At 44.9% G+C, this 16,976-nt stretch overlaps 1 protein-coding gene across 2 annotated transcripts in view; it reads right to left on the bottom strand.

The window, feature by feature from the left end:
• POU6F1 (POU class 6 homeobox 1) overlaps positions 1-16,976 on the bottom strand; it is a 212,082-nt gene that overhangs the window by 43,563 nt on the left and 151,543 nt on the right. For both annotated transcript variants that reach the window (XM_085600779.1, XM_085600780.1), the window contains 3 exons: positions 5,721-5,942; positions 5,059-5,206; positions 2,629-2,797 (listed from right to left, as the gene is read on the bottom strand). In XM_085600779.1, coding sequence (XP_085456905.1) covers positions 2,629-2,797; positions 5,059-5,206; positions 5,721-5,942 — 539 coding nt within the window. The remainder of the gene's footprint in view (positions 1-2,628; positions 2,798-5,058; positions 5,207-5,720; positions 5,943-16,976) is intronic.

Below are 16,976 nucleotides of genomic sequence, written 5' to 3'. Positions count from 1 at the left end.
CATTTAGTGTTGTGGCCCAGGAACAGTATCCTCTTGGATGGAGGAGTTGATAATTCACAAGGAGATCTAGCTTGTGAAACAACTTTAGGCAAGCCTCTGTGGCCTTGGACACTTGAAATGCCGTTGGTGCTTTTATAAACCAGTTGTCGGGGAAGGGGAATACCTGATTACCTTCCTAAAAATAAATTGCCACAGGGACTAGACAGTAGGTAAAAATGCAGGAAGCTGATTTGAAGCCAAATGGGAGAACTTTGATGCATCCGTGGGAATCCTGTAAATTCAGAGCTGTCATGTGGTGTCGGAGAGGTTGACCACGTAAAAGGATTGTTACCGGAAATTCTTGCTTAATCTCTGAGGTCGATGATGGATCGCCAGAAACCGAGAATAGAGGTCTTCCTCTATGGAACCTTTGCTTTCCAAAGCAGATGGAGAGGAGGTAGGCACCCTTGTTTTGGTTGAGTGGAGGATGGAATCTGGGTAAACTCTAACGTCAGACCATATGTGATGAGATCCAGGACTTATTTGTCCGGTGCTATTTTCCGCCATAGATGACAACATTTTGGAATTGTTTCTACCACAGGATGGTGTAAGCAGCACCAGAACATGGTCACTGTAGGTAAGCTAGCCTAAGGGCTATTTCGAGGGTTGATAAGTCTGATACCTCTGGTATCCTGCTTGACACGGTTAAGTGTCTTTTCGCGGGTCCCTCTAAAGGGTGTTTCTTACTAAATTGTAATGTGCAATAAAAGATCTTGTGGTGTCAGAGTTAGCCTTGACTGCTTGCATCAACGTGCTTGCCAAACTGAGCATCACCAAGGTAAGGTAAAAATATTATATATATTTGCACCTCAGGTTCTAAATGTTGAAACAATCTTGGTGTCTAAGGACCACTGACCTAGCCAGTTGTGGGAATCCTATTAAAGCTATATCTATAGCTAAATCGATGTTTTCTGATGAGGACGTTCCGTCCCCCTGCACAATCTATTTTGTTTCTGTGCTTTCTGTGTTCCGGCAATGTCTGAGCACATCTGGAAGTTATACCTGCCCCATATTGCCATGGGATTGGCAGCCCGTACAGTGGCACCAGACATAGTTGAGAACGTCTCCTTGCGGGGTTATGAGTGACAGGGTTTTCCATGATTGTAATTCCTCCCTGATATATCAACAATTGGAAGAAGTCCCACAGCTTTTTTATTTAAAATCATAAAGAAAGCAAACCAATTGCTTGTTTGTTATTGGAAGTTGGAAGAGTTTGGCTGCTCATTCCCAAATGGTATGGAAACCACCAAAAATCATCTGGAAGGGAATCCACCATTGTGGGCCTTCTCACTATCATCACCAGATCTGAACGGTTTGTTCCTGGGAAGCATGGCAATATTTGACATTGGAATCATTCTTGGAGTAGCAGGAGCATCAGGGGATGCTGACATTTCGGACATGATGTGACCTTGCAAGCTCCGGAAAGTGTTTGGAGTAATCCTGGAACATGCCCTGTATATCTAGTACTAGAGCTACATGGGACTGACCCATTCTCTGAAGTTGGAGGCGGAGCAAAGTTGTGAAATTGCTCCACATATTGCCCCTTCATATATTGCTGACTGTTGTAGGCATGCTCATATTAGTCCCCTCAATTCTTGACATTAAGTTATTCTGGATTATGTGTCTTTTGTTCTCGCTGAGGACTACGATACTTTTGTCGCTGTTTGTTGTGTCACCAAGATCGTCGTCGACGTGGCAGACGTAGACGACTAGCCTGACTGCGACAATGTTTGTTGCTGCTGAGGCCTATGTCAGATACGAGGCAGCCGTAGATGATGCAGTCATAGACAAGGCTGCTGTAGACAAGGCTGTCAGAGACAATGCATTTGTAGACAAGGCTGCTGTAGATGAGGCCATTGTAGACGTGATTATCATAGACAAGGTTATCGCAGAAAAGGATATTGTAGGTGAGGCCGTCGTCATAGATGGCCTTCATAGAGGAGGCCGTTGTAGACGATGGTTGAAGACAAGGCCGTCGTAGATGACTGTCGTAGATGAGGCCGTCAACGATGACCGTTGTAGAAGAGGCCGTCCTAGTAGACGACCGTCGTAGATGAGTCAGTCGAAGATGACCGTCATAGATGAGGCCATTCGTAGATGAGGCCACTCGTAGACAAGACTGTCATAGATGAGGCCATTGTAGATGACTGTCGTAGACGACCGCCGTGGATGATGCCGTCGTTGACAATGCCATTGTAGATGAGGCCATCGTAGATAGGGCATCGTAGATGAGGCCATTGTAGATTAGGCCGTCGTAGACCAGGCCATTGTAGACCAGGCCATTAAAGGTGAGGCATCTGAAAGTAAACAAATTATCTCTCTGGTACCACAACCTGGCTAATAGATTTTGCATACCAAAGAGTAACATGAAAACACTTTATCTATGAGATGTCTTGTGCATTTTGTAAATGTATTTACTACATATTGTAAATTTATGAGAGTGCTTGTTCCTTAGATGCTCCCCAAATAATAAATCTAGTTAAACAAAGTGTGATGTCCTGTTTGTTTACAAAAACTGTGTTTGTGTAAGCTTGCTATGCTTAGATTATGAAGACAGTGTTGAAGAAAGTATAAGATGCAGCACCTTACCGACAGATAGCAGATTGACTGTAGGCAGGCCCTTCTGTCGCTGTCAAGGCCTGTCCCACCTGCGTCTGTGTTAGCCCAAGTGAAAGGCGCCGGATTTTGAAGTTTTTGGCAAACTCCCGTATCTCTTCCAGATTGATTCCATCTTCATTGACACTTGGGGTCTGAGGCTCTAAACAAGAGAAGGGTTTTCAGAGTCAGATTAAAAATATTTTTTATTTAAAATCTTCTTTATTAAACTCAACACCATAAAAACATCTCAGGGCCACTGATGTGGATATGAAACTAAGCAAAGAAATAACTATAGGCAACTTCACCCCTCATCATAGCCATCATTCAGTTGCACAACAGGCTTCCAGTGAAGATGACTGCATTTGCAGAAAAAGATACATTTAATATATTCTACATCCTATAAATATGTAATAAAAATATGAAACCCTCTGAACAAATACAACACGGGAAATAGGATACACAAAGAAGGGAAAGGGGAGGCATGAGAGGGAAAAAAGAGGGAGGGAAAATGAAAACAAGATAAAGGGAACACAGAAGGTGCAAGGGAGAGAACACCATATGGGACAACAATAACCTATTTTCACTATCACCCGTGCAATCCTTCTTCCCCTCCTCATGTAGTATCTGTCAGCGAATACCAAGAGGTCTGAGGCTGCACCCACATCTTGAGTCTTGTATGTTTGAGGCTTCAAAACCCACCAGTGTTTGCACAGCTTGCATACAAAGAGGGTGAAAGCACACTGCCCCACATCCCAGCACTCACTTTGCCACAATGCATCATGGTAAATGCAGTGCATGATAACACTTACTTCAGTGACAGTCTTTAGTTTTTCACCCTTGTTGGTGCAGCCATTGCTGTGTATCTCTAGACACGTGTTTCAGGATATTTGTCCTTCAGTAGAGAACAACACATAATTATTGGAGGTGCTAGAAATGCAGTCCAAAGTCTTCTCAGGTCTCCGTACCACTTACTGAGTGCAGGAGCATCTTCCAGAGCTTGTCAGTTCATTTCAGCAAGGGTTCATTTTCAAACAAAAAGAGGGTGGGAGCACACTGCCTCGCATCCCAGCGCTCATGTGAATGACACAGATGTCATTCTTCTAAATGCCTGTTGTAAAGGATTTCTTAGAGAGGCTGAAGAAGGTGTTCCCACCTGTATGTTCTTCCTGTCCTCCTTGAGAACTGAATGTGGTTCTTTTGAAACTCATGGGACCCCTTTTGACCCTTTACATAAGGCATCCTTACAACACCTTACCTGGAAAGCTGTTTTTCAAGTAACTTTTTCTTCAACACATAGAGTCAGTGAGATTCAGTCGCTCTGTGCCAAAGAGCCTTACATGGTTTTGCATGCTAATCGGGTTGGTAATGAGAACTCATCCGAGTTTTCTTCCTAAGGTCGTGTCTGGTTTTCACATTAACCAGACTATTTCGCTCCCAACTTTCTTTCCTAATCTTTCCACACCAGCGGAAAGAATGTTACACTCATTAGATCTTAAAAAAGTGCTGAAATTTTACTTAGACAAGACCAAAGCTATCAGACTATCTGACCATTGTTTTGTTAACTATGGTCCTATGATGACAGGAACTTCTTCCTCTAAGCAAACCATCTCTATATGGATAGTTTCTTGTATTCTATTCACCTACCAGTTAGCCAGCATATACCTGCTAGACCCAAAGCCCACTCTACAAGGGGCAAGGCAGCAACAGCAGCCCTACTAAGAGATGTCCCCATCGCCGAAATCTGCAAAGCTGCTACTTGGAGATCAATGCATATTTTCACAAAGCACTACTGTCTAGATTCAGACACTCAGACAGACACTCAAGTAGCACAGGCCTTTGTTAGAAATGTATTTTGATGATGATTGCAGCTGCTTTTGTTTGTTCTTGATTCGTCCGCAGGTGCGTGGGGTGGGCTTGCATGTCTTCAGTGTATTCAGTGCTTATGACTATTGATGAGGATCCACTGGAAGAGAAGGATAAGTTACTTACCTGTAATCCTAGTTCTCTTGAATATAGGCAGCATACACACATATATATATTTATTTTTTTAATATTTGCTCCTGGGTCCCTGAACATATTAAGTGCTTATGACTATTAATCAGGAGCCCCTGAAAGAGAAAATAACTTTTCCAAAATGTGCCCACACACCTCAGCAGGAGCCCACACACGTGTTGGGGAACCATTTGTGGATCCTATTGTCAAAAATGTCTTGGTTCAATTAATTAGATTTTTAATGCTTATGTTTATTATCAATTTTCTTCTCTTGAATCTTTTCAGAACCACTGGTACAAACCTCATCCATTTAATACATATTACAACTACTCTTCAGTTTTTGGGGGATATTACACCTTTCCAACACCAGTATAGTGCTAGATACATAAATAATACTTGGAATAACATATAATAGGATTTGGCACTTACTAGAAACCAGCTGTCCCACCGTCGGAGTCTCAGAGCAAGTGATGGTGATTGGCGTGCTGCACGATGTGTTTTCCGGAGGTGTGTTGGTGATCGCTGGTGGTGGCTGGGATACTGCAGGGGCAGGCTGGATAGGATGCATGACTGGCATCTGGAAACATAGAGGGAGATTCCCTTATTTCCTGAGAGCAGACCGGACGATCATCTGGGAGCCTCGCACTGTAGTACACCTCTCTCTAGGGCACCCATTATCAAGAATGACGTTCTCGCTTGCCACTACATGCATTAAACCAAAGATATCATCATGGAAGTACTGGCCGAGAAAGAGGACATTGTATTACAAAACACCTCGACATCTGGAAGGAGTACAAACTACTTAATACCACCAAAAGAACATATCAAAGTAAAATCCTTAGAAATGAAAATGTCAACAGGAGAAAAAGCCAACTGGACAGAAAAGTGAAGAGCACACAATCGGAGGTCGACAGACCACACTAAAACTAGTATCCATTTGCAGAACCCAGGCTTTTTCAGTTTATTCATCCATTAATCCGTTCACATAATACATTCTGTGTGGGACCAGACCTGAAACACTAAAGCCAACGGTATGACACAGAAGCCTATAATTATGTTGTAGATGGTACCTGCAGGTCTGGAAGCATTACCTGTTCTGCCTTCATCAATATTTCAGGGGTAGCTTGTTTTCTTATGGGGGCTGGTTGTACAGCGCTGTTGGCTAATGTGGCAATGACTTGGCCTTGTGCATTGAGCAACAGCTGTGGGGTTGCAGCCGCCTGCACCTGGACATTCTGCGCTGGGAGAGTAGCGGGTGCAGCATTCGTCGTAAAGCCAGCTGAGTTCAACACCCACGGCAGAGTCCCAATGACCTAAAAAAGGCAAAAGTACATATTAAACATTGCCTATAGCAAACAGGCACCAAGAGTTCACAAATGTAATAGGTAAGGGCACAATATCAACACATCCATGCTTTTTGATGGCTTCATTATGCTACGTAGTAGCAGACAGATCTAAACTCAGAAAATTACATAATTTCATTCTGCATAAAAGATTAATAAAACATGGATTGTATTGACAATCAGAACAGTAAACAAACACACAGCACTGGGGCACCCCTTGAGGAAGTAAAGGTGATTCTCTGCTTGGGATTAGAAGTTATTTGTTCACAAAAAAAGCAGTAAGTTGCTCATCTGTCACCCCCTTGGTGAACTCCAAATAATGGTACTTGATGGCCAATGAGTTACTCATATGTCACTCGTGGGTAGACTCCTCTTAAAACTCCTTTGGGGTTAAATAGTACCCATTGTGTTTTACACATTTTACTCTTCCAGGTAAACTTCATTTACTACTCTGTGGCTGTTTTTAGAATGCCTCTTTAGAAGTTTAACAGTGCCTCCAATGTTTTGCTCATCTGGTGTTCCAAGAACCAGCCTTTACAAATGTCAGTGTCTGCTTGCAGCTCAGAATAATGATGGGCTGCTGTTTTGCTCTGATCCCTACACTGCAATAGACACCAGTCTGTCTGCGGTACCTTCTTCACAAATAGTGCCCTGACAATTGGGAGGCTTCTAAAGAAATACTAAGATTATTCCATTCCTGGTTGCTACCGTTTTTGGTCCTGATGATGACCCAACTCAAAATGTTTAATTCGGGTCAAAACGTCAAGATTTATACCAGCAGACTGATCTCATTTATGTCAATATTTATAATATACCATCATTTTGAGCCATATTAAAAGAATATTTGTATATCGGTTTTTTGGCACTGTACTTATGCTTGTATATAGCACTAGAGCACTGTTTATCACATTTACCACTGTCCACTTCCCACAGCACCATTCTTATTGGAGCACCTTTGTGGGAATGTAATATCTGACATACGAATGATAGCAAGCAAGCCTGGCTGAAGACGGCTGAAATGCCAGAAACCGGTACTAGGAAGCTTGTTTCCAGGGAAGGCATGGCTTGGCAGTTCGGGCTGGACTGTTCCCATGAGGCACAGGGTCAGACTGATTTGCATATGGCCATGTCTGAACTGGGGTGGCAGAGTGGGCTAAAGAACGGTGATGGATCAAACCCAGATCTGTTGACTGGGTGTGAGTGTTTGATTGGTTCTGATGCTCCGTCCATCACCACCCCCTTTTATACGAATGATAAAGGTCAAGAGTAAATAAATCCATTTACATTTTTTCCAAAACATTTCTTTTTCAAAAGAATTTTGTTTTCTACGTGTAACTTGCCTTGGAAGTACAGGCTTATACTTCCTCCGAGTGGACCACTATCTTTGTTGTTTTCATGTAACTGCCCAAGTTCCCAGGAATACAGGGCTGCCCCATAATATTTTGCACATATGTTGTTCCAAGGCAGTTTAATAGCACCTCCAGTGGGTTACTTGCTCATCTGTTGCTCCTGAGCAGAATTAATCTAATACTCCTGATACACATAAATAGCAGAGTTTAAGTATGATAATGCCCACCTAATTAACATACGTACCTGCTTGCTCAGCTGCATCTAATTTCACTCAACTGCAATACCTTGCATATGTGTATTGACACTAAATGTGTTGTGCATCCACCATGCTCTCAAACCTCACATATTCAATTCAGCACACCCCATATATGCGAAGCCATAACTAGCAACCATTCACCACTGTACTCTAGAGGGCGCCCAGGGCCCGATGCTTCACAAACTCACCAGGGTAAGAAGTTATAAACGAGCATTGGCATAGCCAATAGGTCTCGCCTTTGGGACCATATAAGTGTTTAGCCAGAGATATTGACTTTGCCTATGTCTTTAAGCTGTGCTGTACAGAAGTCTGCAGCATGCTGAAAAGTTATAATAAATTAGGGTCCCTCACACCGGAGAACACGTTGATCCCGCACAAGAGATCCTGCTCCTTCTGATATTCAGACCAGATATACCGCACGTACCCGTCCGGTTCGTTTTGGCTCACCGCCCCTTCACTCCACGAGGGAAGGTTCCTACCTCCCTTCCGCCGTGTTCTGGCATTACCCGTGCCGATTCCCGGCTTCAGGCTTTTGCTACACTTTTAAACAGGTTAGCTCCATCCGAGGTTCCTGCAAGGTTGTCACAGTTCTGGGAAAAAGCCTGCCGTGACGGGAACGGCCATCGTGGGGGCGAGGTCAGGAGTGTAATAGCGCCTTCATAAACGCTGAGGACGCTCCGCCGCGCGGGACGCGCTAACGGAGGACCTTACCAGACTCTTTACTTTGCTTTTCCAGCCTGCCGTGACGGGAACGGCCATCGTGGGGGCGAGGTCAGGAGTGTAATAGCTCCTTAAACACCGCGAGGGGCGAGGCCGCTGGACTACCACCCCCAGAAGCCTTGGTGCTGGGCGCACGCCGACGACGTCATCCGGCTGCGCCTAGCGCCTTCATAAACGCTGAGGACGCTCCGCCGCGCGGGACGCGCCCGGGCGAAGCCCGGGCCAAGGGCGGGCCCGTCCTTGCCCGTCTCTGACTGGACCTGACTGGGCTGGGCCACCCCCCTAACATCGTTGTTGTGTCCCAGCGCTCAAGGTAGAACTGTGTTTAGTAGTTGTTTTGGATAGCAGGAGGAGTCTATATTGTTAATGTTGTCGAGGCCTGTGGCCTTTAAATTTCTATTAATGTAAAGGTTAATTATTAACCTGTACGTGTATCCTTGTTTCCCTGCATTGCTGATACTGCTTTGAGTTCTCATTGCCACTGGCGTGCTCCCAGCACATGATGGCGGGCAAGGGGAAGCGCACCGGTAGGGGTGGGTCTGTGTCTGGTACTCTTGACCATTTTATTACCAGAGCAGTTTCAGTTTTAGAACACGAATTAGCTATTACTGAGCGTCGTCTATCCTCAGAATTAATTCAAGCTAGACGCTCATCTTTGGGAACACTTGCATTAGTGAAATCTCCTAAGAGCTTAGCAGTGCAGGTTTCAGGTGATCTAGTGCAGCGGGGGAATACTGGGGACAGCACTATCACATCATTGGCCCGTGATGACTCGACCGTTGCCGTGGGAGTAGCTGCCCCTACAATAGGCAGTGCTCCTAATATTCTTAAACCTGCTTCCACTTACCCCCAGACAAGGGCTAGTAGAAAAGTTGCTAAATCTGCTAACCTTAAGAGGAAAAGAGATGGGCTGACCCAGAGAGGGCGACAGGCAAAGCATTCTAACATTACAACAGAGTTATCATCTGTGACGAGTGAGGCTCAGGCTGTTGATAATCCATCCTTGGGCAAGATTACCAAAAGGCCCTCGGACCAGCCCCATTATAGCAACCTGATCTCTCAGATCGAGCAAATGGTCCGTTCTCTACTATTGCCACTCCTGGAAAGGGTAAAAGTGGTTAATGAAAAGGTCGAACGACTTGAGCAAACTATTTTGGATAACTTTTGTTCACTGAAAAATGTTATCAAACTAGTCACTAAAGACAGTGATAACCCCATTAGGGCTAATTCCACTTTTCCTGTCCTGCCACCTTCTCCTTCTGACCCTGAGGCGTCATCTAAGGCTAATTCTGGGGTTGCCCCCCCCAGGATTCTGGTCAAAGACAATGCCACCAATCAAGGTGCCGCTCAGGAAAGGGTTAGCCTAAGGGGCATATCTAGTACTAACACCGTAAGCAAGGGTGTGCATAAAGGAGCAAAAATGGACTCTGGGGATAGAACCAACAAATTCCCCAAGGTCCACATTCATCTTCCTCCAGACTCCACCCCTTACGTTGTTGTTCTGACCGGTGTCCCCGTACTTAAAGATGGCACAGTGGAATCTTACCAACAACTCAAAAACAAAGTTGTTTTCTGGCTAAACAAAAACATACCGATCCCGAACTATTTGGACGGGAAGATTCTCTTTGCCAGAAGAGTTAGTTGGGTGGGCCTTAGACCCAAAGATGTCCTAGGGGACTCTATTATTATTAACTTTGAGGATAGACGCGTAGTGCGTTATATTTGCGATCACTCATTTGTATGTGATCGGTCTGAAATAAGGGTACATGATTTGGGGTATTTTTATAATTTTATTCCCAATACATCTGTAAGATCCGGTCAAGACCAGGCGAGACTGGGAATCAACCCAGTGCCCGCCACATTTTCTCCAGATCCTTTCAACAACTTATGTTTTCCTGTAGCCTTAGCTTGACCGGCGCCAGAGGGGTTGCCTTCTACTACGTCTCCCATACCAAATATCCCTATAGGTGGGTTTAAGGGTAGAGGGGAGATAGACATAGTGGCGCATAAGTCTTGCGCGAAGACTACATGTAAAATCTTAAGTTGGAATATCGCGGGCATTAGATCTAAAAGCAAGGACGAGATATGGGCTGGCTATGCTATATCCCATGATATTATAGCATTACAAGAAACCTGGGATACATCGAATAGCTTCTTTTTGGACGGTTATGTCCATTTTTATATCCCAGCCACACCCAGCCTGGCGGGCAGGGCGAGAGGGGGCCTTGCACTTTTGGTCTCACTGAATCTGAAAGGATCTGCAAAACAGCTAGAATCAGGCTCCCATCACTGTCTAGTCGTAGAACTAGCGGTTGTAAATTCTCCAACTCTGCTACTTATTAATTTTTATAATTCTTCAGATAGTGTCAGTCCAAACCAGCATCTAGAATCTTTAGGGGAGGTTCTGGATAAATTCAGAGCGTCACATAATAGTCCCGAGGTCATCCTAATGGGTGACTTTAACATCCATCCTTGCAGTCTGGGATGTATTGTGGTCGATGATGGGGGACCTCCCTATTCATCACCCACACACTTTGAACACACTAAACAAGGCGAGGCTTTGGAGAGCTTCTTGGCCTCCTCAAACCTCTTTGAATCCGGCTGCTGTATGGAAGGGCAGAGGTCTTTTACATTTAAAGGAATAGATTCAGGATCAGTCATCGATTACATATTTTTATCTTCTTTGATTTTGTCTTCGGTTTTAAATTACAGGGTAGAAGACTCTGTTTTCAGTGACCATAATCCCGTGATAGTAGAGGCTGTCCCGGGAGGGTCACTGGTTTTTAAAGATATAAAAATTTTAGGAACCACAGACCTTACCTTAAAAGACCAGGGTAGGAGACTGAAATGGGCTAAAGTGACTCCTGTCACCTTCCTACAAGAGGTTCTGACCAAGGTTAAAACGGAGGTGGGTATATGTTTAGACCACGCTAATGCCAACTCAAGGATAGTTGAGGCCTTTAACACTATTTGCCTACAAGTAAATAACGCCCTTTTGGTAAAAACCAACTCGGGCGGTCAAACAGGCAAAAAATGGTTTGACACTAATTGTACTAAGGCTCATTCTGCCCTTTTAAAGGCATTAAACAAAACACCTAGAAATAGACCATTGATCGTATCCTTGAGGAAACAATATAAACAGGCAATCACAGCTCGTAAAAATGAGATTAAGGAAGATGCTTGGAATAACTTACAGTCACCCGAAACCCAGCGGGATAGCTCTAAATTCTGGGTAGTGGTTAATCACCCATACTTTTCCGGTAGTGAGAACCAGGCTATGGAATGTAGTATTCCTGACGAGCAGTGGTTAGCTCATTTTGAAAAAAATTACAGTCTATACTCACCTGGGTACTCAGATGGGATGTTACCTCTTAACCAGGTTGGCCTAGTTTTGGCCTTTAGGGAGGAGGAGGTGGAAAAAGCTATTCACGAGACATCCAAAAACAAGGCTCCAGGTCCAGATGGTGTCCCTGCAGACTTATATAAGTCTGCTCCTAAAATTTGGGCCAAAATACTAACAAATGTTTTTAATGCCGGAGATAAGAACATCCCTGAGTCTTGGGCTAAGTCCATTATTATTCCAATTTTTAAAAAAGGTCAGAGGGGTGACCCGGCCTGTTATAGGCCTATTTCTCCGCTGTTAAAATCTTGGGCAGAGTCATCCTGGGTAGGTTGATTACGTGGCTTGAGGGCAGTGGCATATTATCCAATGTTCAATATGGCTTCAGGGCTAACAGGAGCACGCTGGATCAATGCTTAAACCTTCATTTACTTATTTGCAAATACACCATTGCAAAGGAGGGGTCCTTGTACATGGCTTTTATGGACCTCTCCTCAGCTTTTGATCTGGTTAACAGGTCGAAGCTGTGGAGAATCCTACTGGATATGGGAGTTGATCCCCCTCTGTTTGGTTTCTTGGCGGACCTGCATCGCGGCTTATTAGCCTCGGTGAGAGTCACCCAAGGAGGAAGGTGTACCAGCTGCTTTAAGTCAGAGAGGGGTGTTAGGCAGGGGTGCATATTGGCACCCCTCCTTTTCACACTGTATATAAATGCTCTGGACCCAGCTTTGGCCAATTTAGCGGCGGACGTTCCGCATGTAGGAGAGACTAAGATCCCAGTTCTCCTATACGCTGACGACACCGTGCTTCTGGCACGTTCAGGTGTGGCCCTCGATAGATTACTGGCCTCTTTTGGCGATTTCATGACCTCTTTAGATCTGAAAATTAATACTCAAAAGTCTCAGGTCATGATCACTGGTCAGGCCAGTAGGAAAAAGAAATCCAAATCTTTCTTTTGCCTTGGACACGAGGTAAAAAGGGTCCCCATTTTTACTTATTTAGGGGTTATCTTTGATGAGAAAGGAACATGGGGCCCGCAACATAAACTAAAAGGCAACTCTGTGGCAAGATCGGCCGCAGCTATACTTGGTTTTGCCAAACGGTTGGGAGCTCGCCCATGGAGGCTATTTTGAAAGTATATAAAGCTAAATCTTTGGCCATAGCCGCCTATGGTTCTGCCATTTGGGGTTATACTAATATCGACTCCATTCAGAGGGTGGAGAATATGTTTTTAAGATCGCTGTTGTCCGTCCCTCAGTCCACACCCACCTTTACGATACACTCAGAGTTGGGCGTGGGGTATGTTGCAGACCTAATTAAAGTGGCCCCTGTTATTTGTTGGTTAAAAACTTGGCTTAATCAGGAAATCTCTTTAACCCACCTGATACTTAAGGATTGCCTTGCTTTGGATAGAGCCCACAGAATTCCCTGGCTGGCATAAGTTAAACGGACGCTGGTAACAGTGGGCAGACCAGAGCTATTTAATTCCCCTGATTGTATTAATAAGAAGGGTGTTATGGGGATTAAGACTGCATTAGTTACACTATTTATGGCCGAGAGGGAGGACTTGGAACTAAAAAAGCCATTAGTTAGAAGGAATTACGCACTTATAACTGTTCCTGGTCTTGAACCCTACTTGGCCTTTGTATCCAGTCCATTTCACAGGTCTCTCCTAATCAAATTCCGTTTTAATCTGATACATCGTGTGCTTGGTTTTTTTCCCACATGGGCAACCCCTGAAAATGCAACCCCATGTGATTGTGACAATTTCTCCACTCAGGACACACTACATTTTATTATGTTCTGCGAGCACTATGCACAGATTAGGAAAAAATACCTGTTACCTATCCTAAAAGAGGCTGGTTTCTTACAAGTGCGGCCAGCGCTCCTGTTCTTGCAACTTTTACCCAGCATTACCATTGCATTTTATGTAGCAAGCTTTCTAGTTGCGGCTGTTCGCATAAACAAGAAGCGTGTCAGCGCACGGCCAAGACACCCATTATGACTGATTTGATGTGAAGGACAGGTGGTTTCTTCTTCTGGTGTTTTTATTCTTATTAGATTTTTTAACTCTGAATTGAACTTATGAAATATGTTCATTTTAATCTCTCTTAAATCTCGATAATGTTATTTATAATCACTATTGTAATTGATGAACTTTTGTCCTGTCTTTTATGTGATTATCTGTTTGTTATGTCTTTTTCTGATTTTTATTAATCGAATAAAAGCAATTGACTGACTGACTGAAATTAGTGTCAGAAGCATTTTTGTTACCATATATATGACCAAGAAAGAATTATGTACAACTGAATGACCATATTTAAAAAGTATTAACAATAAATAATGTCTTGAGTTTTTTTTTGTCCTTTCAATGCAGGCAACTTCTATCTGCCTGTCCCAATGATTGCTTGTTATGGTTTTTTTGCTAGGGGGGGGCATAAATAACAGGAGGGTGAAGGTTGGGAAACAGTACCTGTATAATAGTCAGTGAGAGAGTCAGTCAGTCAGTGGGAAAGTCAGTTAGTTAGTCAGTCAGTCAGAGAGAGAGAGTCAGTCAGTCAGTCAGAGAGTCAGTCAGAGAGTCAGTCAGTGAGTGAGAGAGTCAGTCAGTCAGTGAGAGAGTCAGTCAGTCAGTGAGAGAGTCAGTTAGTCAGTGAGAGAGTGAGAGTCAGTCTGTGAGAGAGTCAGTCAGTGAGAGAGAGTGAGAAAGTCGGTCAGTGAGAGAGAGAGAGTCAGTCAGTGAGAGAGAGTCGGAGAGTCAGTCAGTGAGGGATAGTCAGTCAGTGAGAAAGAGAGTGTCAGGCAGTGAGAGTCAGACAGTCAGAGAATGAGGCAGTCAGTGAGAGTGAGAGAGTCAGTCAGTCAGTGAGAAAGTCAGTCAGTCAGTGAGAGAGTCAGTCAGTCAGTGAGAGTCAGTCAGTCAGTGAGTTAGTGAGAGAGTGAGAGTCAGTCAGTGAGAGAGCCAGTCAGTCAGTGAGAGAGTTAGTCAGTAAGAGAGCCAGTCAGTGAGAGAGAGAGTGAGAGAGTCAGTCAGTCAGGGCAGTGAGAGAGTCAGTCAGTGAGAGAGAGAGCGAAAGTCAGTGAGAGTCATTTAGTCAGTCAGTGAGAGAGTTAGTCAGTCAGTCAGTGAGAGAGCGAGAGAGTCAGTCAGTCAGTGAGAGAGTCAGTTAGTCAGTGAGAGAGTGAGAGTCAGTCTGTGTGAGAGTCAGTCAGTGAGAGAGAGTGAGAAAGTCGGTCAGTGAGAGAGAGTCAGAGAGTCAGTCAGTGAGGGATAGAGTCAGAGAGTCAGTCAGTGAGGGATAGAGTCAGTCAGTGAGAAAGAGAGTGTCAGGCAGTGAGAGAGAGAGTCAGACAGTCAGAGAATGAGGCAGTCAGTGAGAGTGAGAGAGTCAGTCAGTCAGTGAGAAAGTCAGTCAGTCAGTGAGAGAGTCAGTCAGTCCATGAGAGTCAGTCAGTCAGTGAGTTAGTGAGAGAGTGAGAGTCAGTCAGTGAGTTAGTCAGTCAGTGAGTTAGTCAGTCAGTGAGAGAGTCAGTCAGTCAGTGAGAGAGTTAGTCAGTAAGAGAGTCAGTCAGTGAGAGAGAGAGTGAGAGAGTCAGTCAGTCAGTCAGGGCAGTGAGAGAGTCAGTCAGTGAGAGAGAGAGCGAAAGTCAGTGAGAGTCATTTAGTCAGTCAGTGAGAGAGTTAGTCAGTCAGTCAGTGAGAGAGCGAGAGAGTCAGTCAGTCAGGGAGAGAATCAGTCAGTGAGTCAGTAAGTCAGTCAGTGAGAGAGTCACTCAGTCAGTCAGTGAGAGAGAGAGTGAGAGAGTCCGTCAGTCAGAGAGTGAGAGTCAGTCAGTCAGTGAGAGAGTGAGAGTGAGCTGCTGCTGTGTTACAATACTGAAAACACACATCACTATCCCTGAATATCAGATGTACACACATTTGGAATTTGACCAAAGAGGGCATGAAAGAGCTGAAAATGGATCATAAAATCAAAGCTGTTTCCAACAGGGCCCCCCAAAATACATTTGGCCCAGGGCCCCCAAAATCCTTAAAATGTCCTGTCTGCCATTGCTCTGTTGGGCTTTTCTGTTTTGGAGGCACCCATTCACAGAGTCCCAGACTAAGTATGTAACATTATGTGATAGATACCTCCTCCCAGAGGGCTGTGATTCCTGCCAACGCTCTATTTTGCTCGGGAGTGCTTTTGTAGTATTATGCGCATGCTTGTGTAGTATGGTGCCATTCGTGCGCTTGTGCGGTACGGGTCATGAGTGTGCTTTTTGCAGTATGGTGTCATGCGTGTGCTTGTGCGATACGGGGTCATGCTTGTGTAGTACGGTGTCATGTGTATGCTTGCGCAGTACGGGGCAATGCGTACTTCCTAGTACGGCATCATGCGTACCTCCTAGTACATCGTGCGTACCTTCTTCCAGAACGCGTGGAAGTCTGCCTGTGCTCTGCAGGGCTCATGAGAGGTCGATACCCTGTAATATACCTAGTCGTGGTTCTTTCTAGCGGTCACTGGCAGTCAGCTGGTACGCGTAGGGGTTCTCCCTCGGATTTCTGCCAGCACTCTACCAGCGATGACCAGAGTGTCAGGGGCGTTTGCCAGAGATTAAGAGCACCCGTGTCGTCTGGTGGGAGGCGGGCCCCTCCAGAGGGACCTGAGTGCCCGCCAGTGCTCTTCAGTACTCCCGGCCTCCCCGCCATGCTCCGCTGTGCCAAGGTAAACTTCGGTTTCAGCCTGTGGTCTCTGGTTGGCTCCCAGCTGGCCCAGCTCTGGGCGGGAGTAGAGGCTCGCCATGGAGTGTACGTTGTGTGATTAATGAACTACTAACAGATCCACACCAACAGCGCTGCTCGCTGCAAGGGCCACACAGTCTTCACTGCAGCCGCTGAAATATTGTCGAACTTATGGCCGGTATAAGAGACGCTGTTCTGCCCATTCAAACTTTTCAGGCTATGTTACCTCCCCTGCTCACTTGGCAGGGTGTGAAATGAGCGTCATGCCTTCTTGGCACTATACGAGAGCAGTGCAGTGTTTTTGTTCCTTGAGCGGTTTAGCAGCCTCTCACATTCCTCAAGCAGAAGGCCACACAACGTCACACACTGACATATAATCCAAGCTTTCCTGCTTGTGTCTTTATATCTGTGCCTATTAAAAACAGGAAGTGAGTATAAGTTGTGTGTACAGCGTTCCTTCACCCCATGTCACCAGCGAGCTCTGAATCATGCATTGTTTTTCACGCGGAAAGAAACGAGGGGAGTACAAAAGAACAACCACTCAACCCATTGTGTTATCCTGAGCTCTTGCAGCTGTTTTTACTTGTCATTTTTAGCACGGTTGTTTACTGC

This window comes from Triturus cristatus, chromosome 4_2, assembly GCF_964204655.1.
Source record: "Triturus cristatus chromosome 4_2, aTriCri1.1, whole genome shotgun sequence".
Taxonomy (NCBI): domain Eukaryota; kingdom Metazoa; phylum Chordata; class Amphibia; order Caudata; family Salamandridae; genus Triturus; species Triturus cristatus.
Note: the sequence above shows the minus strand (reverse complement) of the source record. Positions and strands in the feature narration are given on the sequence as shown.